This window comes from Sphaerodactylus townsendi, linkage group LG10, assembly GCF_021028975.2.
Source record: "Sphaerodactylus townsendi isolate TG3544 linkage group LG10, MPM_Stown_v2.3, whole genome shotgun sequence".
Lineage (NCBI taxonomy): Eukaryota > Metazoa > Chordata > Lepidosauria > Squamata > Sphaerodactylidae > Sphaerodactylus > Sphaerodactylus townsendi.
In genome coordinates, this window is record NC_059434.1 from 11,778,225 (window position 1) to 11,801,549 (window position 23,325).

A 23,325-nucleotide genomic window follows, 5' to 3' on the forward strand; every position below is an offset into this window, starting at 1 on the left:
GTATCTTTCTGTCCATAATTTAAACTCATTATAGCAAGTCCTATCGTCTACTGCCAACAGAAACAACTACTTCTCCTCTAATTGACTGCCTGTCAAATACTTAATACTTTCAAATAATTTTGTTTGTAGAAATCAAAAGAAAGATACTTTCCTTAAACAAGGAACTTTACCATATTTCTAAAACATGTTTTTAAAACAGCCCAACAGGGAGAATTATCCCGTTTTCTACCTTCGCTAACCAGCCACATAGGAAACAACAGGACTTTATGATTTTTGGACCTAATGGAATTTCTAATGGAAAAGCAGACCCAATTAGTAACCCCCTCTCGGCACACACAAATAATTAGTAATCCACTCTCGGGAACTGGTGAGAACCTGCTGGATCCCACCTCTGGATAGGTCCAAATTATAAACCAACAGTCCTCAACAAGTCATCCATAAATGTATGTCCTGGAGTTCATGTCACTCTTCAGAATTTCCTGCATTTCACTGGAGCAGGATACACTTCAGAAGAACCTGGAGGCATCACCTATGTCAGTGGTGGAGAACCTATGGCACTCCAGATGTTATGGACTACATTTCCCATCAGCCCCTGCCAGCATGGCCAAACAAATAACATCTGGAGTGCCATAGGTTCGCCACCACGGACCTATGTTATGGCCAACTGGGTCTGGGATAAGAGTGGCTGGGTTAAGTCTTGTTACTTACACAAAGAGCTGCAGCCTCCGCAGGAGAATGCTGGGCTTGGAACCTTGTAACAATTCATGGGGCCTCCCATCGTTTTATGACTGGCCCCAGTACATCTGGTGGTAATTTTGCAGCAGTGCTTAGAATCAGTTCTCAAAAATCTAAAAGTCCCTACACAGCAAGGTTGGTGGTGACCCCTGTTAAGTCTAATACTGGTTTTTAAAAAATATTCTTTTTCCCTGGGAACTCTTGGAACTGTGTTCTGTGAGCAGAAAAAGGGAGTGGATAAGTTACTATTGCAGGTATTCCTTAGCACCTCCACAAATAAGAATTCCTGTGATATTTTGCAAGGAAAGCCATTCACAGGAAAACTAGATAAGTCTCTCTTTCAGGTCAGCAAGCCAAGACAAAGTCTAGTATTTAGTGAAAGCAACCAAACTTCCAGTGTTAAATAAATATAATTGTAAAATACCCAACAATAACAATGAGACCGTAATGCAGTTTGTAAGTCTCCAATGTCTCTCAGTTCTCCACATTCATGCTGCTGGGAGTAAAATGGTTTCAGGGCAACTTTCTAAGGCAAGAAAGTTTTGCTGTGCCTATCAAACAAATTTCCCCTAAACCAAGTGTGATTGGTCTGCCCAGAAAGCAAAACTTTATGTGATCGTGTTTTTCATGTGCTTAGAGTGCCTTGAGAAGGAAATAATTTTTGGCCTGTTGTTCAAAAGATCTTGCACTCATTAACAGAGAAAAGTTTCCTCCTGGATCGTTTTCGTTCTTGATGCACTGCAGTACGGACAGCACACTCAAACACCTGCTGTACCCCCCGGTTGTTAAGAGATGAGCACTCCACGTAGCCCTTAGCACGGATGTCCTTGGCCAGTTGCTTTCCGTGCACAGAGCTGATACAGCCGGCACTATAAGGCCCAGCTTCTCTCTGGTCAGTCTGAGTAGCCACCACTAAAATTGGGATCCGAGGCAAGTGGGTCCTGACCTCTGTAACCCATTTGGTCCTCAGGTTCAGAAATGAGCTGCGATTGGCCACTGAGAAGCACATCAATATCACGTCAGCTTGTTGGTAAGAAAGAGGACGGATCCCTTTGAAGGTATCACTGCCTGCTGTGTCCCACAGGCCTAAACTAATCTGGACTCCGTCCAGGAAAACTTCGACTCCTGTGTTTTCATACACAGTTGGCTTGTAACTGTCTGGAAAAGTCTCTGAGGTAAAACGCAGCAGCAGCGCCGTTTTCCCAACTGCGGCGTCTCCCACCAGAACGCATTTCACTGAATCCAACATTTCCGTAACGTCTGCTGTTTCTGAAAGGGAGTCTAGAGACACAGTTGAAAAGTGCTGAACGCCATTCAGTAGGAATCCATTGGAGGTATTTTGGAGTTTCACGCAAGGATCCAGAATCTCCTTCCGCAGTATTTGATGCTTCACTGCGTCAAATCAGTTTCCTACAACGAGAAGAGAACATAAGTGTAATTTTGTTGCCTAGGTTTCCACAAATCTCATCATTCACTGGTGGGCAACAAACACAGTCCAAATCTCAGCACACCTAAATAAACTCTGGCTTGTATCCTACCCCTTAGCTCAAAAAAGCCTTCCTCCAGCCTAAGGTGACTTCCTCAAATATAAGTGGCTGTTCAGATTGGAGAAGAGGAAAGCTCCTCAGGTTGGAGAAGAGCTCCGCTTTGCAAAGTATAGTAGTAGGATACAAGTCCATATATGTAAGTGGTATAACATATATAGCTGATCAAGGGAGTCAGTAGAAAGTCCTGCCAGAATTTTAGCAAAATATCAGAGGTATAGTCTAGCAAACGTTAGTTGACTATTCCCTGAAAATACCAAACAAGAGTAGTATGTAGATGGATACTTCACTCCAAATATAGTACTTTTTATTTTCAGTGAGTTTTTAAAACATGATTTTTAAACAATTGTTTTGCATACATACATACAGTACTGAATTGCTATCGTCAGAGGACTGATTGTGGCAGCTATGGGAAAATGAGACCTGTCCTTGTCTATGATGTTGTCAGTGAGAATGGAGGCCTCCCTCCAGGCTCAGAGTTTGTTTTCCAGCTTCCAGCTTCTGGCCTCTGGCAACTTTTTTGCCCAGAGATGAGAATATGTGTCTGTGTGTGTGAAAGAGAGAGAAAGAGAGCTCTTTCCCTCAGAGGCTCATTCCGCACAAGCAGAATAATGCACTTTCAAACTGCTTTCAGTGCTCTTTGAAGCTGTGCGGAATAGCAAAATCCACTTGCAAACAGTTGTGAAAGTGGTTTGAAAATGCATTATTTTGCTTGTGCGGAAGGGGCCAGAGGAGTGGCTGTTCTCCCTTTTTTCTCCCTGTGGAGAAGAGATGATGATAATAATGATAACAGAAACAGAAGTCTGCTGAACAGTCTGAAACATTAGAGAACATGTAATGGCAGTGCAGCTGGGAAGTGGCAGGCCCTCATGACCACCAGATATGTTATCAACCATGTTTTGACAGTTAATGCATGTGTTTCTGGAACCATAATTGCATGAAAAGTGAAAAATATGCCACAAATCTTATGTCTGAAAGACACTCGGTGAAGATGACGAAAGCGGGAAAGATGATGGAAAGGCATCTGTTACTCTAAGATGTCACAAGTCTCCTGCTAGTTTAAAATCTGTAAATAAAGCAAATATGGCATAACGTAATGTATTCTTATTTAAAGAAAACCCAGTGGAGCTAACGCCCTGGAATATTATACCTCTTGGACAAAGGTGGGATCCAGCAGGTTCTCACAGGTTCCCGAGAGTAGGTTACTAATTATTTGTGTGTGCCGAGAGGGGGTTACTAATTGGTGATTTTGCCATGTGATTTTTGCCTTAGTTACGCCCTCCTCTCAGCAGTAGCGTGCAGAACTTGAAGCAGTCTAGCAGGAGGTGCACCGGCGTGCGTGGCAGCCTGCACCTGCGTGCATTCGTTTCCTGCCCAAGGACTGGCGCAGCAGCTGCGTCCTTGCCACAGCCCCACCCAGGAATGCCCCGCCCCCGGAATGCCCGGCCATGCCCCCGGAATGCCCCGCCCAGCCCCATTGGCGTTTTGCCACAGTTTGAATCCCACCACCATGGGAACCTGTTACTAAAATTTTTGGATCCCACCACTGCTCTTGGAAATTTGGAGTACTTGAAATATTACCAAAGGTAATGGATGATCATCAAGTTCAATTTAATATGTTTCTGAATTTCTCACTGTTTCCCTCCTGTTTGTTCCTCATTAATGAGAAAGCATCAAGTCAACTTGCAGATTTTTCAGCTGCCATGAGTATAGCATTTCCCTCTTGATCAGGATCTTGTTGCAAGGAGGTTGAATCTTACTTACATGAGTTGCCCAGAGCACGTAAGCCTCCACATAGACCAAGGGAAGAAACGTCCTAATGCTTCCGATGAAGTAGGTTGTGGCCTGCAAGATCTCCCACCTTGAGTACCATGAAATGTCACCCGAAATGTTTATTCTTCTGTCGCTCAAAGACTACTGTGACACCTCTTCGGGAACCAGGTTTGAGAAATCTTACAAACCACTTCCAGTGCAAAGTGATGCCTTTCATCTGACTTCTGCTTAGTAGTATTTATGAGGTAGTCATTGCAACAGAAGGCATTTCCCAAGTTCACAAACAAGCAGGAAGTTCATGTGACATCATGGGTATTCTGAGATTCACAGTATTCTGAAGAGATGGGACCCTTCCTGGTACACAAGCATCATTCAAGGGTCACCTATCTCCATATATAGTTGTATATCTTATTTCTAACAGTCCTCTCAAGAAAGGGGTCAGAGAATGGAAGGGCCTGTGTCACAGGTGAGCACAAAAATGTGTCTCAGGCCCTTTCTGCACGGGCCGTATATGGCGCCCTGGGGACGGCAAAAACGCCGTCCCCAAGGAGCCGTTCGCACAGGGGGCGCAGCTGCTTCGCAGCCGTGCCACCATTGCTCCGCCCTCGCGGCGCGAAGCCACCATTTTCCAACTCCGCTCTGCTAGCGAGGTTTATGGAAAACGGCGGCTCCAAGGCGTCTTCCCTCCCCCCATGTCCGGTAGACCTACCTGCCCTGCGGCCCTCCGGCGCGTCGCCAAGGCCTGGGGACACGCCCCCTCTGCCCTGCGACTCCGGAGCGGTCGCGCAGGGCAGGGGGCGTGTCCCCTGGCCTCAGCGACGTGCCGGAGGGCCGCAGGGCAGGTAGGTTGACCTGATGACGGCGCAGCGCTGCGCCGTCGTCCCGGGAGGTTCTGGGACCGTTCATGCGAACGGTCCCAGAGGGGTCGGGTCGGCGTCATGTACGCCGACCCAACCCCTACCGTGGCCATGCGGAAACGGCCTCAGAGACACAGAAGCTGATCAGAGCACTACTCTGAAGGCCAAACTAGATGAAACTGTGCCGGAGCCCACCACGGGATACAACACCATTTTTGCAGCCTAGATTTTCACCTTTCAAAGCACCATGTGGGCACAACCCTGCTGGGGATTGTGGCACTGGGGGATGAGGGGCTCCTTTCTTCCCCTCTGCAACATTTTAAATTGTTAAAAAGGTTATTGTACACTAATGCAGCTGTGCTATATCACCAGCATTTGGCCGCATTGGATTGCTATGGTGGTCCAGCACTGTAGTATTAATCTTAGAATGTTTTTTAAAAAGCAAAAAACAAACGAATGTGCTGCTAAAAATGTGGGGAAAAATGCAGTACTGTTTAATATGGCCAGAGAAGTTCAGTTTGCTTTAGAGACTGCTCATAGATGGATTGAAATGGGCTATATGGAATGCCCGTTCCTGTATTGCTTTACTTGGAACAAAGGATAATATCCAGTTCAGAACAGTAAACCGAAAGGAGTCATTGTGCGCTGAAGTGTTGCACTACTAGGTCAACAGCGAAGTGCTGTGGTGAAATTATATCTACCTGCCTGGGAGTGTGTTTCTCTGAGGCATATAGAGAGTAAAACCTAACAACGCATATCTCTGTTCTGGTCGCCAAATCTCAAAAAGGATATCAAAGAGATAGAAAAAGTGCAGAGAAGGGCAACGAGGATGATTGAAGGATTGGAGCACCTTCCTTATGAGGAGAGGCTGCAGCATTTGGGACTCTTTAGTTTGGAGAGGAGACGTCTGAGGGGGGGATATGATTGAAGTCTATAAAATTATGCACGGGGTAGAAAATGTTGACAGAGAGAAATTTTTCTCTCTTTCTCACAATACTAGAACCAGGGGGCATTCATTGAAAATGCTGGGGGGAAGAATTAGGACTAATAATAGGAAACACTTCTTCACGCAACGTGTGATTGGTGTTTGGAATATGCTGCCACAGGAGGTGGTGATGGCCACTAACCTGGATAGCTTTAAAAAGGGCTTGGACAGATTTATGGAGGAGAAGTCGATCCATGGCTACCAATCTTGATCCTCCTTGATCTCAGATTGCAAATGCCTTAGCAGACCAGGTGCTCAGGAGCAGCAGCAGCAGAAGGCCATTGCTTTCACATCCTGGCCGTGAGCTCCCAAAGGCACCTGGTAGGCCACTGCGAGTAGCAGAATGCTGGACTAGATGGACTCTGGTCTGATCCAGCAGGTTAGTTCTTATGTTCTTATGTTCTTATCTCCTTATTCATTGTTAATATTTATCTCAGTTTGTGTATTTTTACAACTAAACTCTGTTCTTGTTCCTTCACACAGAAACCATGTCGTGTTTGTCAGTTTTACCTCAGTAAACATTCAAGGCTTGGATGGGTTATGCACAGGTCTAGATCCTATCCTCCTGAACCCTGTTTATATTCTTCTTTTAATTTCCTGCTGGGAGCTCTGATATAGTACGACAGATGGGAAAGAGAAATTGTGACAGGAGGGGAAAATCCTCTGTGTAGAAGTTAACTAGCTTCCTAGAATATTTGTCATAGCCTGTATTTCAGAGGCTTGTGTTTGCAGCAACAAACTTCAGATGATTTTATCTGATTGAGGATAAGAGAGTCAAAAGATAGGGCAGCCATTAAGTGTGAAGTTAAAATAATTGAGATGGCAGATGGGAGCCAAAGATGGCTCCCCTCAAAACAGGAGATAATAACTGGCAGTGTCAGAAAAGGAAAGTGTAGGAAGGGAGAAAATTAGCTTGGAACCATTAGTGGCTAGCTCTCTCCATTTCATTTTGCCATTCTAGAGAAAATGTCTGTAAGAGAGAGAGGCTCATTCCGCACATGCAGAATAATGCACTTTCAAACTGCTTTCAGTGCCCTTTGAAGTTGTGCGGAATAGCAAAATCCACTTGCAAACAATTGTGAAAATGGTTTGAAAACGCATTATTTTGCGTGTGCGGAAGGGGGAGATTATAGAGCAAAGATGAAAGAAAGGATAGGCATGAAAAAGAGATCCGGGAGTTGTCCTTATAAGACACTAGACTGCAGATCTAAAATCTTATTTATTTATTCAAGTATTTATACTTCACCTCTCTTCGGGACTCCAAGGGGCTTACAAATTCAAATTTAAAAAATATATCAATGAAATCCCCCCAACCCTCCAGATGTTTTTCAAAGTTGTTGTGAACATGCTTGCAATCTATACTCCATTAAAAACCTTTGCCCCCTTCCAAAGGTCTTGCAGCGCCATCTAAATATCTCTAGATACGGTGCCTGCATCACTTCGTCAGGGAGCCTGTTCCATAGCATAGGAGCAACGATGGGAAAGACCCAAGCTATATTCAGCAGTGCAATGCAGACAGCACTAAACAAGAGAAGAGCTACCCCAATCAGCAGTGACCAATATCCCTCAAACTAGTTCATCCAGGGCCCTCTCAAACCCTAGAATAAAAAGAGCCTGTAAACCATAAATTCACATTTCAAAGTGTGGTGCTTCCCATACAAAGCATAAAGTACAACTTGACCAAGACTGTCAGCATATTTTAGTCTTGTTGGCATGAGAGTTAAGAATGAGGTATTAACTTTCATCCACTGAAATATGGATTTATAAAAGGTTTACAAATGCAGGGGATTTACAGATGGAGGCTACCATTTGCCTAACACAGGCTAAGCTTGAGTGGACAAGCTGTTTGAGGAACTGGTATTGTAATTGTCATCAAGAAACCATTGCTGCCCTCACAGGAATCAGGGTGTTCACACCTGACCACCCATGAAGAGGCAGAAGTTCATACAAACAACAATCACCATCAACCTAGCCAGCTATAAGCTTGTCAGGAGTTCTGGCCCCTTCCATAATGTTTATATAGGGTTAAAGCAGTTGAAACAAATGCCTAGAATTCTGGATACTTCCAGTGGTGGGATCCAAAAATTTTAGTAACAGGTTCCCATGGTGGTGGGATTCAAACTGTGGCGTAGCACCAATGGGGCTGGGTGGGGCATGACGGGGGCGTGGCCGGGCATTCTGGGGTCGGGGCATCCCTGGGCGGGGTGCCGGTCCTTGGGCGGGAAACGAATGCACGCAGGCGCAGGCTGCCACGCACGCCGGTGCACCTCCTGCTAGACTGCTTCAAGTTCTGCGCGCTACTGCTGAGAGGAGGGGCGTAACTAAGGCAAAAATCACGTGGCAAAATCACCAATTAGTAACCCCCTCGCGGCACACACAAATAATTAGTAACCTAGGGAACCTGTGAGAACCTGCTGGATCCCACCTCTGGATACTTCCCTAAAAACGTTAAGGTTGTTGCAAAAAATCATGCATTTGTTTTACTTCTTTATTTCAATTGTGATAATTTTTTAGTTTGATAATCATGCTAAAGACACTACCTTTGACCATCACAGGATGTGTCACTGTATGTTGTCATTACAAATATATGCACTTTTATACAAATGTACCAGATCTTCATTGCCCACAGCATGTATCTGATGAAGCAGGCTGCTGCCTTTGCAAACGAGTGCAAAAATAATTTGCCACAAGACTTGTTTCTGCATTTTTAACAGCTTGGGCAATAAATCAGGGTGTTTAATGTAATGTTTGCCTTGTATTCATCCATTTATGAAAAGGCAAAAAAAAAAATTAAACTGTGGAGAAGCATACCTGACTGTAGTTTTATTTTACCCACACAGAAATGAAAGGCATTATAGTCTCAATAGTAGTGCACACGGTTGGCCTAGAAAGCAACAAAAAGGGTAAGGATGAATATACAGTTAACCTGTTCTAAATTTCACATGTTAGCGAATGAGAGCAAAAGTCTCCAAGGGCTAAACTACACTTTACATTTTTGGTCACCACCATATGCACTTGTAGCAGGATGCCAGCGGCAAGTTCTCCAAGGTAATATATTCAGAAGTGTGGCAGGGCCCTGATTCTGGCCAAGATTCAGATTCTAGTAGAATTCTTACATAGGCCTCCCGTGCGAAATTGCAAGTCTTCATGGAAAATGTTATACGTAGTTTGGCCGAGGCAGCAAGTCTGAAAGAATCCTGTGTCAATACTACTCTTCTGTTTGTATAGATCTGTCGCCATAATACCAGTTCGTTAGCAGAGTACTAACGATTGTGTTTCCTGGTGCCCAAGTGATTCTTGTGGGTAAAATCGTAAAGGTCTTGGATGGAAAACAAATTGCTTCATGCTGCTTCTACCAACTGAGTGAGAAGCAAAATGCTGAGTTAATCCTGGGCAGCCATGTACTCTCAGCTTGGCCAGACAGAGACTTCATTGGGGTGCTGTGTGGTTTCCGGGCTGTATGGCCGTGTTCTAGCAGCATTCTCTCCTGACGTTTCGCCTGCATCTGTGGCTGGCATCTTCAGATCCTCTGAAGATGCCAGCCAAAGATGCAGGCGAAACGTCAGGAGAGAATGCTGCTAGAAACACGGCCATACAGCCCAGAAACCACACAGCACCCCAGTGATTCCGGCCGTGAAAGCCTTCGACAATACAGAGACTTCATTATGTCTCAAGAGTTTGGCAAATTCCTACTTCGATCATGCAGGGACTACATTTTCTTCTTTGAATAAAAACTGAATTAAAAAAGCATGACTTCTCCAAAGCCAAGAGTCAATACTAAGTTTTCTCCATTGCCTTGAAACAGGAAGCACCTGCAAGGAGCATCCAAGTGGAAGAAGCTGCCACCATCATAGATCACTTGACTTGGAACCTGCCAATCTTTTGTGGCTGGCCCCAGTCACCATGGCAGCCATTTTATGCTGTAACTATTTTGTGATGATGCTGATTACCCTTTTTCAACAGTCCACGAGGGCCTGCAAATGTAACAAGGCTGGGAAGTCCTGCCCTAACAACAAATTCTACTGGTATTGGTCAAAGGCAATACCAAGATACTGAGGCAAAAAACAAGGTGGACAGGAGAAACAGTCTTATGATGAATGAGATTACTGGTTTACTTTAACTGACACAAAAGTTTCAACATCTTTTGCTGATCTCTTTCTAAGCCTTGATACCAGTGAAAACCCTTTAACTGGGGATAATAAAAACAGAATCTGAAGCTTGTCGTAAGTGAAACGTCATCTTGATTATATTGTCGAAGGCTTTGATGGCCGAAATCACTAGGGTGTTTTGGGAGTTTCCAGGTTGTATGGCCGGGTTCCAGTAGCATTTTCTCCTGAAATTTCACCTGCATCCTCTGAAGATGCCAGCCACCGATGCAGGCGAAATGTCAGGAGGAAACGCTACTGGAATACGGCCACAATACCCTAGTCATCTTGATTCATCAGTTCCAAAATACATTTTTGCCCCAAATATCAGCAACATACAATCCAAGTTGTACATCCCAGGATTCCTTGCAAGGTTGCCGAAGAGGGTGATCAAAATGCGTTCAGCCACAAACAATTTCAGCCTGCTTTCAAACAGACTTTATAAGCCATTTTAGTAGCTGGTTGCTAATAGATTTTTTTGTGTGTCATTTCAGACACAATCGTTTTGGCTCCTGGCTGCTAACAGATTTTATTTTCCTTCATGTACAAAGTTGCTTGAGTCCTATTTGCACAGCAGGGCTGAGCTGGTTTTTATGTAAACTGCTTATTCTGTTTTCAGTTCTTCTTTGCATTCTGAATTGCTGTAGCATGCTGTTTAAAATGTCTGCAGCATTCCTCAAAGGACCACTGCTCTCCTTTTTTCCATCAGGACAAAACAGTGACGCTGTTTGAGATGGCTAGAATATTCAGAGCACTTTAGAGGTGGCTCATGAATGGATCAAAAATAGCTGTATGAAACCCTACTCTGGCTTTACCCAGAACTGGGTCAATAGGTAATATCTAGTTTTAGAATGGCAAAATAAAAGGGGCAGTGGTGGGATCCAAAAATTTTAGTAGCAGGTTCTCGCTAGCCCCTCCTCAGCAAAGGGGGCAGAGGCGTACCTAGGCAAACCTGAGCCCTGGGCAAAACCTGAGTTGGATGACCCGCCCCCATGGGCAGCCACCCCACCATGACCCCAAAATTTTTTTGCACCAGGTCATTTCTAAATCATCATCACATTATAGAAAATGCCCCAACTCACAAATCTGAACACAGCAATGGTGAAACACACAGGTTCTTTGATAGAGATTGGTAAGATAAAAGGTATGAAAGGCTGAGAATCAATGAATTGCAGTACCTGAAAGGGATTAACCCAGTTCAGGGAGTTACATTGTGGTAGCTTAATTGCTATACTATGGAACCTTCACGCTTCAAAGGCGGTATGCCTCTCGGGGAGGCGAGGGCGTGGAGATGGAAAAGCGGACCCAATTAGTAAACCCCTCTCAGCACACACAAATAATTAGTAACCCGCTCTCGGGAACTGGTGAGAACCTGCTGGATCCCACCTCTGAAAAGGGGCCTTCAAATTGTATTCACTTTGCTTCAAACTTTTTGCAGAACCCCCACCCCACAAAAACCCTGGAGAAAACCTCTTAGACATGCCACATCATGCGTATCTCTAACATGATTGCTATAGAAAGCAACTTCATTTGGGCATAATTCAGACTACTGCATACGCAAGACAATAAACCGCTCACGTTTCTCTGCGCTGAGATGCGCAAACATGTTAGCAACCCTGGATACAGTTTGATTTTCCTTCTGCAAGAGAACAGCTGAAGCATGGCCAGCTGTTTCCAAATGCAGAAAAACTATTTCGATGGTAGCATTTGAAATATCAACTCTCTAGACGATGAAAAACGCTTCTGTAGCAGTAACTAACTTATCGGAAGCTACAGTTAAAGCAGTTCTGAAGAGGAGAAAGTGCCCTGAATACAGGATAGATTGACTGGTCACAGTTGGCAGTTAAATTAATGTTAGGATCCCTGTTTGATAGACCTGCAACCCAGGCCCACCAGACCATTAATGCCAGAGGGCAGAGGCTAAAATATTTTGGGGAGGGAGCCACAGCCCACTGTTTAGAGCAGGGGTCTGCAACCTGCGGCTCTCCAGATGTTCATGGACTACAATTGTAGTCCATGAACATCTGGAGAGCCGCAGGTTGCAGACCCCTGGTTTCGAGGAAGCACACTGAAACCATTCCGCATCTGATTGGCTTGCCAGTCCTCTCCCATCCACCCATCATCCCATTTCCAATGGACATTTTTTGTTCTCCATCATCGCATGGGAAGGAGTATGGAGAGCGGAAAATATCCTGGTCAGCTCTTTCAATAGAATCCAATGCAGACTGACTCCAATCTAAGCCCACTGTAGACTGGAGTCTCTTTGCAAAGGAGTAGTTTGTTAACTGTTTAATGTCTTACATAACACACAGTAGGCACTAAATAAGTACCTAGGAGGACCGATTCCTAGATGTGCTTACGCATTCACTCTGTATGCCTCTAGCACCAGAGGTTAGAGGCAAGACTGTTAGAGATGGGCATTTTCATTGATAGCAACGTCAACTGAGGAATGCCAACTCCACGGCCCCATTTTTAAGGTTTTATGCCCCAGGCAAAAACTGTTCTGTTTGTCCAGGTCATGTGTTTGAATTCTGCATTTGCCTGGGGTAGTTTTACTGCTACTTTGCAAAAATAATTATAATAATTTAATTCTGCTTTTATTATTTGTTCTATCTTTTAGTCAGGAGCCTCTTGGGGATAAGGAGGTATGGAAATCTAAATAATAAATAAATACATAAATACATAAATACATAAATACATAAATAATGCTGTGAGCCATCGCAGGCATTTTCACAGAGATAAATACTTTAAAAAGAAACAAGGGCAACACAAGACTTTGCTGTAAGCGCGGTGAACATTCCCTAGTGTTGACTGTGACCGGTCAGAGCTGTGTGACAGTAATTAAACTTTTTGCTTTTCACCCATAGATCCATAGGAGCTCTGAGATACTTCAGGAGCATTCAAAATAGCAGGATTAAACCTTCATTTTTATTTAGGGAGCAGAAAGCTTTGCGCGTGCAAATAGATAAACAAAGAGCAGCCAAAGTAAATGTAACTGGTCCCTTATTCTGTGTTTCTTTTAACACCATTTGTATAGGTGTCCTCAACCAGAGCCAGGGCCTTTGAAGCTCTGGCATCAGCCTGGTGAAACTCTCTGTCTCTTGAGACCTGACCGCTGCGGGACTTAGGTCTGTTCCGCACAGCATAAATAAGACACCCTGAGAACCTTAAAAAAGATGTCTTGGGAAGGAATTCCACACAGTTTTGGTCCCAAGACATCCTCAGGACACCTTATTTCAGCTCAAGGTGTCTTAAAAAACAACACAATTGAAGTGCATCTTTTTCCCTTATGGCACCTGCAAGACGTCCCCTGCCTGACTGTGCAGAATGCAGAGCTCAGGAGGCATCTTATTTTTCCCACCAGACCATTTCACTTTCTGGTCCGTTTCACCCTCCACTTGCACCTGACATTTTGAATGCTGGTGAAGGGATTCTCCTTGCCTCCATTTGCTGAAGGTTGTCCCGAGAGGTTTGCTCTGCAGGCTCTGATCCCGAGTGCCTTTTTGGCCTGAAAAGTACATAGTTGTACTCAGCTCATTCTGCCAATTCCGGCAATATATAGTTTTCCTTCTTTTATTTTGTAGGAGCTATCTTCGAAGATATACAGACCTGCATAAGAGGATCTTAGCCACTCAGAGGACTTCCACTGAAAAGCATTGGGACCATGGAGTACAAACGTCCTGGGGCAACCTTCAGCAAATGGAGGCAGGGAAAATCCCTTTACCAGTACACAAAATGTCGGATGCGAGTGGAGGGTGAAATTGACCAGAGAGCAAAATGGTTGGATGACGCCTTTGCTGTCTGATACCATACCCTCAGCCATACGCTCTTTTTAAGATGTCCCACAGACGTCTTTTTTGTGATGTGCGGAATGGACTTAGCTCAGTTCCACAGGGCCCATAAGATGGGGATGTTCTACCAGGCATACAGTTGAGCACAGTGGTGACTAGATAGATCAGCTGGACTCCCTCTCTTTTTTTTACCTCCCACTTTCCCCCCTTTCTCTCCTAGACTTTATTCTTCTTCTTTCCTCCCCTTTTTCCTTTTTTTCTGCCCATTTTCCCCTTCCCGTGATTTTCCATCTACCTTCTCGGGCCTGCAAGTTGTCCGTTGTTATTTATGTTAGTGCAGGGTACAGAGTACACGGTACTATCTTATGAAGTTAGAGCGACAGTCAGGGTTTTAAACTGTGATATGCTGATTTTATATTGTACATTTTAACTGTTGGAAACCAGCTTGAGTCCTGCTTGGTAGGGAAAGGTGCGAGGTAAAAGTTGAATGAGGAGTGGCTGCAGCGTTTGGGACTCTTTAGTTTGGAGAGGAGACGTCTGAGGGGTGATATGATTGAAGTCTATAAAATTATGCATGGGGTAGAAAATGTTGACAGAGAGAAATTTTTCTCTCTTTCTCACAATACTAGAACCAGGGGGAATCCACTGAAAATGCTGGGGGGAAGAATTAGGACTAATAAAAGGAAACACTTCTTCACACAACGTGTGATTGGTGTTTGGAATATGCTGCCACAGGAGGTGGTGATGGCCACTCACCTGGATAGCTTTAAAAAGGGCTTGGACAGATTTATGGAAGAGAAGTTGATCTATGGCTACCAATCTTGATCCTCCTTGATCTCAGATTGCAAATGCCTTAGCAGACCAGGTGCCAGGAGCAGCAGCAGCAGAAGGCCATTGCTTTTACATCCTGCATGTGAGCTCCCAAAGGCACCTGGTGGGCCACTGCAAGTAGCAGAATGGTGGACTAGATGGACTCTGGTCTGATCCAGCAGGCTAGTTCTTATGTTCTTATGTTCTTATGAATAAAATAAAATGATAAATATTAAATAAAAATAGCCAGAGAGTCAACATTTTTGGTGAATTCTAGTATTGTCTTTAATAAATAATTTAATAATTATCCCCAAGGTCCAAGCATGGGATAGAGGGAAAAATGAATATATTTTTCTGGCATAATACCATAAATATACCATATTATAGTAATGGGCTTGCAGCTCAAAAACACCTGAGGAATGGGGTGCTTTTGGGCTGCAAGCTCATTCCTATAAAATTGTCTCGTTATGATATTTCAGAAACAAAATAGAAATGTTTCTTTTATGTTTAATTGGATATATATATATAGTGAAGAGGAGGTCCACCTTTCAAGTTTGTATGGGGACTGCAATTTTCTACTGTGCCTTTTTATCTAATACACCTTGAGACCAAATGAATAGCACTTTTCAATTTTTAACAGAAAAAACCCAAGAGTCCAGCTGTATCATGAACACTAACAAATCATGATTTTTTATAGGCAGAAATGTACTTTGTCAGATCTACACTTTTTGCACTTCAGTGTTTAATTTGGATTCCTCATGCCTTTAATTGGCATAGAATGTTTGGTCTGATGCATTTGTCCTAATGAAGGTTACTTGCAGGTAATTGTGCATAGAAATACAACCTTAATAAATTAACCAATTTCAAATGGCTGCTAAGTGGTAGTGAACAATCATCCCTGAATACCAGTAGTAGAAGAAGGAGAGTTGGATTCATATCCCCCCTTTCTCTCCTGCAAGGAGACTCAAAGGGGCTTACAAACTCCTTACCCTTCCCACCTCACAACAAACACCCTGTGAGATAGGTGGGGCTGAGAGAGCTGAGAAGCTGTGTCTACCACAAGGTCACCCAGCTGGCGTGTGTTGGGGTGTACAGGCTAATCTGAATTCCCCAGATAAGCCTCCACAGCTCAGGCCGCAGAGCGGGGAAGCAAACCCGGTTCTCCAGATTAGAGCACGCCTGCTCTTAACTGCTACGCCACTGCTGCTAAAATCAATCACCTTTCTTGGACACATGACATCTACTGAAGTTCTCCTTACCTTTCTCTTCCAGAACAACCTTTTTGCATATATGTCCATGTTCAAGATTGCTTTTGTGAAATAAGAACTCCATACATGCTGGGAGAAAATGAAAAATAGTATTATGTTTTGTTTTATTAAGAGCACGTTATGAAACCAGCAGTTTCTGGGTTGCAGTTATGTGGATGATAACCAGTGGTGGGATCCAAAATTTTTAGTAACAGGTTCCCATAGTGGTGGGATTTAAACAGTGGCGTAGTGCCAATGGGGCTGGGCAGGGCATGACGGGGCATTAATAATTTCTCTGTTACTGTAAAAAACTCTTACTATAAAAAAAGTTCCTAATTTCCAGCTGGTATCTTTCTGTCCATAATTTAAACTCATTATAGCAAGTCCTATCGTCTACTGCCAACAGAAACAACTACTTCTCTAATTGACTGCCTGTCAAATACTTAATACTTTCAAATACATAATTTTGTTTCAAGAAATCAAAAGAAGGATACTTTCCTTGAACAAGGAACTTTACCATATTTCCAAAACATGTTTTTAAAACAGCCCAACCAGCCACATAGGAAACAGCAGGACTTTATGATTTTTGGACCTAATGAAATTTCTAACGGAAAAGCAGACCCATTTAGTAACCCCCTCTCGGCACACACAAATAATTAGTAACCCACTCTCGGGAACTGGGGAGAACCTGCTGGATCCCACCTCTGATGATAACAAGTCGTCTTTGATCACAACCATCTTGTTTTGTCTTGTTTCCTGGTTGAGACTGCATTCATAGTGACAATTCTCTGTGTTTTCTTCATTGTTGTTATGAAGGGGGAGGCATTTGGGTGTCCATATGATCAATTCACGAATTAATTCCCATCCTCACATATCTTTCTTATAAAATGTCCCATCTCAATCCTTTCCAGGCAATAATTTTTTGCAAAGTTACTGTGCTAAAGCATGACACAAACGGCCAATTTAAAAAACTTAAAAAGCACTTGGCATGGTAGGGCAAATGGCAGCTGCTAGGGATTTGACAGAAGGAAGATGGTGCCAATGTGGGTGAGACCTTCAAAAACACATACCTGTCTGTCCAGAGAGTGTTCAAATGCATTAAAAAAAATTTCTGTAGCAGAACAGTTTTGGGAGAGGTAGAAGCAAATCGGGAGGAGGGGAAAATGGAAATTGGATATTGATACTCCCCCACAAAATTACTCCAGTTTGTGCAAGAACACCCAACTGGAAGCAGCGTCAGGCCAACACCTTTTTTTCTGGCTCTTCTCGGGTGCCTTTAAGTACTTTAAGAACTTATAATACTTTTTCCTAGAAAGGTCAATGGTGCAAAAAGGTTCACCCAGTAAATGTTTGCTCATTGGGACGGTTTCAAAGATGCCCAAGCAAGGCCAGTAAAAATGTGGCAACTGGACTACTTCCTTGGGTTTTGAAAATAGGAAATTTGGTCAGAAATAGCCCCAAAATGTACATCATTACAATATGTGAAGGGATCAGATACAACTCGAAGATGTGTGAACAACAACAAACGATTCAGGAGTCCTGCCACAAAGACTAACCATTTCTAGATTACCAAGATGGATAACTGAAGTCAGTTAATGTCCACTGGCACGTACCTATATATGACTCCTAAATGTGAGTGGCCTATGCAGTGGGAAGGAAAGACCCTATAATGACACCAATTCCACATGGCTTTAAGCTGTACGGCTAGCATGTAGATGGCTGTAGGTTTGGTATGGTGGATATACAATTCTAAGCCATGTAGAGCGATCAGAAAATGTATGGATTTCCAAAGACCAGTACATTTTAAAGGTACTTCAATGATTTTCTAATCTGTGGAACCCGCACTTGAAGTACTTTCAAAATAGTATTGGCCTCCAGGAAATCCATAGACCCACACATGTGGTACAGCTGTCCCATGTACAGGCCAAGCTTATCTATTATCAAATTAAGGCCACTTGACATATTATGAAGTAGAAAATACATTGTATGTATAAAACCCGATAGTGGTCTATGTCCAATGCCTGTTGCCTGGTGCATGCATCTGAAGGGCAAAACATACATTTGCTACATGCATGTATTTTTTGTTCCTTGAAAAAAAGAAAAACATTAAGAAAAGCCTACATAAAGACAAAACTATAATAATGGTTGCGGATCTAGACATACATTTCTGCAAATGGTTTCTAAATATCTAAAAACGAGCCCAGGCTGTATTGCGGTCTGGAGAATACCATTCAAATATTGAGAGAGTCTGGAGAATGCATTCAAATATTGAGAGAGTTTTAAGGTCCTCAATCCATTGATTTATCAGATGCAAACTTTTATCTTTCCAGTATCGCAGTGAGTCTTTTGCCTGTACTAAGGATATGGAGGATCCATTTTCGTGGACTATCAGTGGGCCTCCATGAGACAGGCAAATAGCTTAAAAGCACACTGACGTCTTCAAAAATCAGTGAACAACTTCTTCCCAGAAAACTAAACAACTGAACATGCCCCAAACATCCGTTTGAGGAACTTGTTCAGTGAATTAGAACACCAACAATTAGACATTTTACTCCTTCCTGTACATGAATTTTGATACATCCACACAGAGGTCTCGATCCAATGGTGTGTGAACATAGCTGCTCTGACTGTATGAGCGCAGTTTAGTAAAAGAGTCTAGAACCTCAGCCATCAGGGAGGTTTTTTACATAAAGAGGCATATGGAGGAACGCAATCCAGTTCTCCTCACCATCCCAAACAACTGATTGGTGGGATTCTAGCTTCAAAAAAAGAGAGGTTCTAGCTTCGTAAAAAGGGCTACATGTATGCAGCCCCAATTGCTAGAATGGGATAGGGAACTTCATGTGCCAACTAAGGATGCATGTATGGGACCTGTTTTTGTGTCCCTGTCGCTTCGAGCTTGATTGTGGGATAACTGTCTAGTGAGTTCACCTTTCAACAGTAATAGGTAAAGTGGTCCTTTATAAAGTGTTCTTGCGTATGTTTGTTTTATAAAGCATAGGAAGTGAAATAATGGCACAGAAGAAACCAAAAATTGTGTTGATGGCCACTTAGACTAGGAGGACTCTTCTGTGAACTTTTGCCATTTTCCACACACATCTGCAAGTGACTTTTCATATTTCATGGGCTTAAACTAACACCTTAATTTAGCAACAATTAATCTAGAAATAATGTATGGTACATTTGTATATTTTTGGCCACATATATGCCATCATATAATATATGCCATCAAATAATTTATGGTACATTTGTATATTTTTGGCCACATATATGCCATCAAACTGTAACAGATTTATGGTGACTCCAGCAAGGGGTTTTTCATGGCAAGTGAGAAGCAAAGGGGATTTGCCACTGCCTTGCTCCGCAGAATCTTCCTTGGTGGTCTCCTTTCCAAACAATGGCCCTGCTCTGCTTTTGAGATCAGGCCATCTTTTGGGAAAGCAAGAAAATAAGTCAGTTATTTCATTTCCATTTATTTCAGCGGAAGAACCAAACACAAACTCTTTCTAGTGGAAACCAGTGGGACTGGATTAGAATTTTTAAACTTATCTATTTGTTTATTCGGATTTCTATCTCACACGACCCCGGCAAACCGGGTTCAGGGCGGCGAACAACAGTCTTAAGAAATAACATAATAGTTAGATTTAGAAATATATGTGCTCAGAATAAAAGATGAGGTTCCTACGGGAAATAGTTTGTTTGGGAGAAAAAAATCAAAATTTGAAAATTTAGTTTCTCAAAAGGAAGCAACCCATGTAAAGGTTGTTAGAATGTGGAGCGAGGCACAGTGAGTCCCCTTAATATAAATTGACTGAAACATACCTAACTCTGTACTAGATTCTGTCTTCCAATGTTTGCAGTTCAACCCTTTGTCGATTTATTCCTGATTATTTTCTTTCGCACATTCAGCACCATTTTCTGACATTTGCCAAGTGTCCTGCCATTTAAGAAGAGATGCACAGCGGAAGTATTCCTGCCTATGAATTTTTGGACTTTGCTTGGAAGACAGAAGTTACATAAGATATATTATAGATTTTCCCCCTTAGCTTCTTTTCCCATTTCATAAATGCATAACGGCTGTGTTTTGGATTTCAGTGTTCTGAAATTGGTTTTCTAATTAAATTTAAATGATCGAAGGAGGGGCATGCATTCTGACTAAGATGAGTTTTCAAAGAGAGACTTAAATGCATGTTTAAATATCTGCCATCAAAATCGACGGGATAATAAATTTGGTTGGATTGTGCCTTAAAATACTTGCTTATTCAACTGAGCTTGGGTGCCAGAGGCCCCTTCCGCACACGCAAAATAATACGTTTTCAAACCACTTTCACAACTGTTTGCAAGTGGATTTTGCCATTCCGCACAGCTTCAAAGAGCACTGAAAGCAGTTTGAAAGTGCATTATTCTGCATGTGCAGAATGAGCCAGAGTAGTTCATAGGAACACAACAGTGATATTCTCCATCTGCTATCTGCACTTTTCACTGGTGAGTTCTCATGCTGTTTCTGTCATGGAATAAATCCTGGGGAATGGGCGAGCAGCGGGATTTTGGAGAGCACTTTCAACCGCAACTCTCCAAAAGGCCCATGGAAGTGTCCTTTAAGCAGGGCCTTGTTGGCGGTCTTAGCATTGGTGGGTTTTTATCTTACAGTAATGGAATTTTTAGAGGAATATTTATTGATGTTTAGTAAATACTGTTTGCTTATTGACAGTTACCTTCAGTGCAGAACAGATACGGTTAAATAATGCAGTGCAGAACAGGTTAAATAATAGGAACACCCAGGCATGATTCTTCGGTGGCAACTTTTGTCGAAATGTTAAAATCAAATCGTTTTCAAAATGATGGGGAAGATCCTATTGTACACAAAATGCCCTTGAATATTATTCTAATTTTATGTTTAAATAGTTTTACTTATTTTATGCCACCCATTCTCCAAGGAGTTCAGGCCAGAGCAGTCCTCCATTTTATCCTCACAGTAGCTGTCCCATGAGGCACATTATGGTGTGTGTGTGTGTGTGTGTGTGTGTGTGTGTGTGTGTGTGTGTGTGTGTGAGAGAGAGAGAGAGAGAGAGAGAGAGAGAGAGAGAGAGAGAGAGAGGGAAACTAGTCCAGGGAGTGTTATGGCAGGATGAAGATCTGAACAGGGGATCTTAGCCCACTATACTATCCTGCCTTTGATTTGGGTTACGGGTTGGTTGAGAGCTTTGTTCTTCCAATTCTACCATCTCTGATGGTCCAAAGTTCTCAGTTCAACAATTCCATGCTTTCTGCCTTTGCAGCTTTTCCTGAACATTTATGAAATGCCCACTGCTTTCATTTCCCACAAGCCCCTGCTCCAAACCTACATTTGTATTTGAGCCGGGGCACCGTCTAGGCCTGCTCACTCTGGGTTGGGAAATTCCTGACGACGCGGGAGTGGAACTTGGGAAGTGGGGTGTTTGGGGAGGAATCTCAGTCAGATATACCATAAAGCCCAACCTCCAAACAGCCGTTTTCTCCAGGGGGGACTTTGTAGTATGAAAATCAGCTGTAATTCAGGAGATCTCCAGTTCTCACCTGAGATTGACACCCCTCGCATAATTCTACGACTCGCGCTGCCTGTTTGAACATAAATACGGGTAACAAAATATGTATTTCCCTATGCTGAATCTACAGCCTACGTTCACCTCTGTCTTTCTCCCCTCTCATTTGTGTCTTTCGTGGCAGATTTTACATTACGAGCTACTTGGCACAGGGATTTTTGTCAGTTGCTATTCTGTGGGGTCCTACGCACACTATCGGCCATTCTGTCAAAAACCTCTTCTTAAATGATGTATATTCAGCCAGTACTGTACTGTGGAGTGCTGTTGCATACAGGAATCCAAGCAAGAAACCACTGGAAGGTAAGGAACAGGACATTCCCTGATCTGCCTTCTGTTTGTCCGATCTGACTGACTGCCCCACCACCCGCTGAAAAGCAAAGTATTCTAAGTGGATAGAGAGACCTTTACTTTTCAGATGATCTCCCAACCTCTGACCTCAATTCAGATCGCTGCCTGAGTCTGAATAGTAAGTCTCCCTCCTGCAGTTTTCCACGCACAAAACAGAAAGTTTCAGTCCACTTTTTGAAGCAGAAATATTTCTTCACTTAAAAAAACAAACTCTTCACGCATAGTATTAAAAATAGAGAGACTTCAGCATAGTCTTTACTTTCACACCAGAGAAATTTAGAAGTGCTTTGGTCCACTTTTTTAAAAACACAAAATTAAGACGACGACCCTACTTACCAAATACAGAATCAGAAACCAAACCACTCGTAAAGTGTTTGCAGCAAATCTTTCCTTAGGAAGGTGATCCAGAAAAGAAACGGCATATTCTCTTCTCAGCTGGAGTTTTGCCTAACGGTTTAATCCCCTAGCAAGCAGAGAAAAATGAAGCAAAGTTTTCAAAGGAGCTCCGTCAGTAGAGTTTAGTTGGCTAGAATGCCTTGATGGTTAGAGCTGAGAAGCAGCAGGAGCCCTGATGTGAAGAGAGAGATAAGCAAGCGAGTTTTCATTTGTTTCAGTTTCCTGAGAGCTACTAGACATGGCATCTGTGGGTTTGCTATGGGTTTAGTGTGTGTGTGTGTGTGTGTCATTGAGCATGTCAAGCCTTCAGAAAGATGTAGGGGGCAGGGTGATATCTTGAACCTAGTTCTTTTCTAATTGCTACTAGCCACCCCATATCCATCCATCCATCCCTTTTCTTTCTTTCTTTCTTTCTTTCTTTCTTTCTTTCTTTCTTTCTTTCTTTCTTTCTTTCTTTCTTTCTTTCTTTCTTTCTTTCTTTCTGTCTTTCTTTCTTTCTTTCTTTCTTTCTTTCTTTCTTTCTTTCTTTCTTTCTTTCTTTCTTTCTTTCTTTCTTTCTTTCTTTCTTTCTTTCTTTCTTTCTTTCTTTCTTTCTTTCTTTCTTTCTTTCTTTCTCTCTCTCTCTCTCTTTCTTTCTTTCTTTCTTTCTTTCTGTCTTTCTTTCTTTCTTTCTGTCTGTCTTTCTTTCTTTCTTTCTCTCTCTCTCTTTCTTTCTCTCTTTCTTTCTTTTCTTTGCTTTCAACAAGCTGTGCAACATTATTAGCTTTGTAAAAGGAGTATTTATATACACACATGAAGTCTAAACATTTTTGGAGGGGGTAGTAGGGAAACAAATATGCCACAGAAGCACTACCCCCATGAAGAGATGTATCAGTCAACAGTAGGTTCTCTGAATTCCTGGCTTTCATTTAAAAAAAAATCTGTAGCCCTTTCCTTGAGGCATAGGTGTCAAACTCACGGCCCTCCAGATGTTATGGACTACAGTTCCTATCATCCCCTGCCAGCACAATACTGGCAGGGGATGATGGGAACTGCAGTCCATAACATTTGGAGGGCTGCGAGTTTGACACCTATGCTTTGAGGAGATATGCCACTACCTATGCTTTGAGGAG

The 23,325-nt window shown here is 42.8% G+C and overlaps 1 protein-coding gene across 1 annotated transcript; it reads right to left on the reverse strand.

Annotated features, from left to right (window-relative positions):
* Nucleotides 1-449: 449 nt before the first annotated feature.
* RHOH (ras homolog family member H) lies at nucleotides 450-22,665 on the reverse strand. Its single transcript, XM_048509714.1, has 4 exons — nucleotides 22,154-22,665; nucleotides 15,900-15,977; nucleotides 650-2,145; nucleotides 450-529 (listed from the first exon to the last, which is right to left on the reverse strand). The coding sequence occupies exon 3, from the start codon at nucleotides 1,982-1,984 to the stop codon at nucleotides 1,409-1,411; it is 576 nt and encodes a 191-aa protein (XP_048365671.1). The 5' UTR covers nucleotides 1,985-2,145; nucleotides 15,900-15,977; nucleotides 22,154-22,665; the 3' UTR covers nucleotides 450-529; nucleotides 650-1,408.
* Between the last annotated feature and the right edge of the window lie 660 nt (nucleotides 22,666-23,325).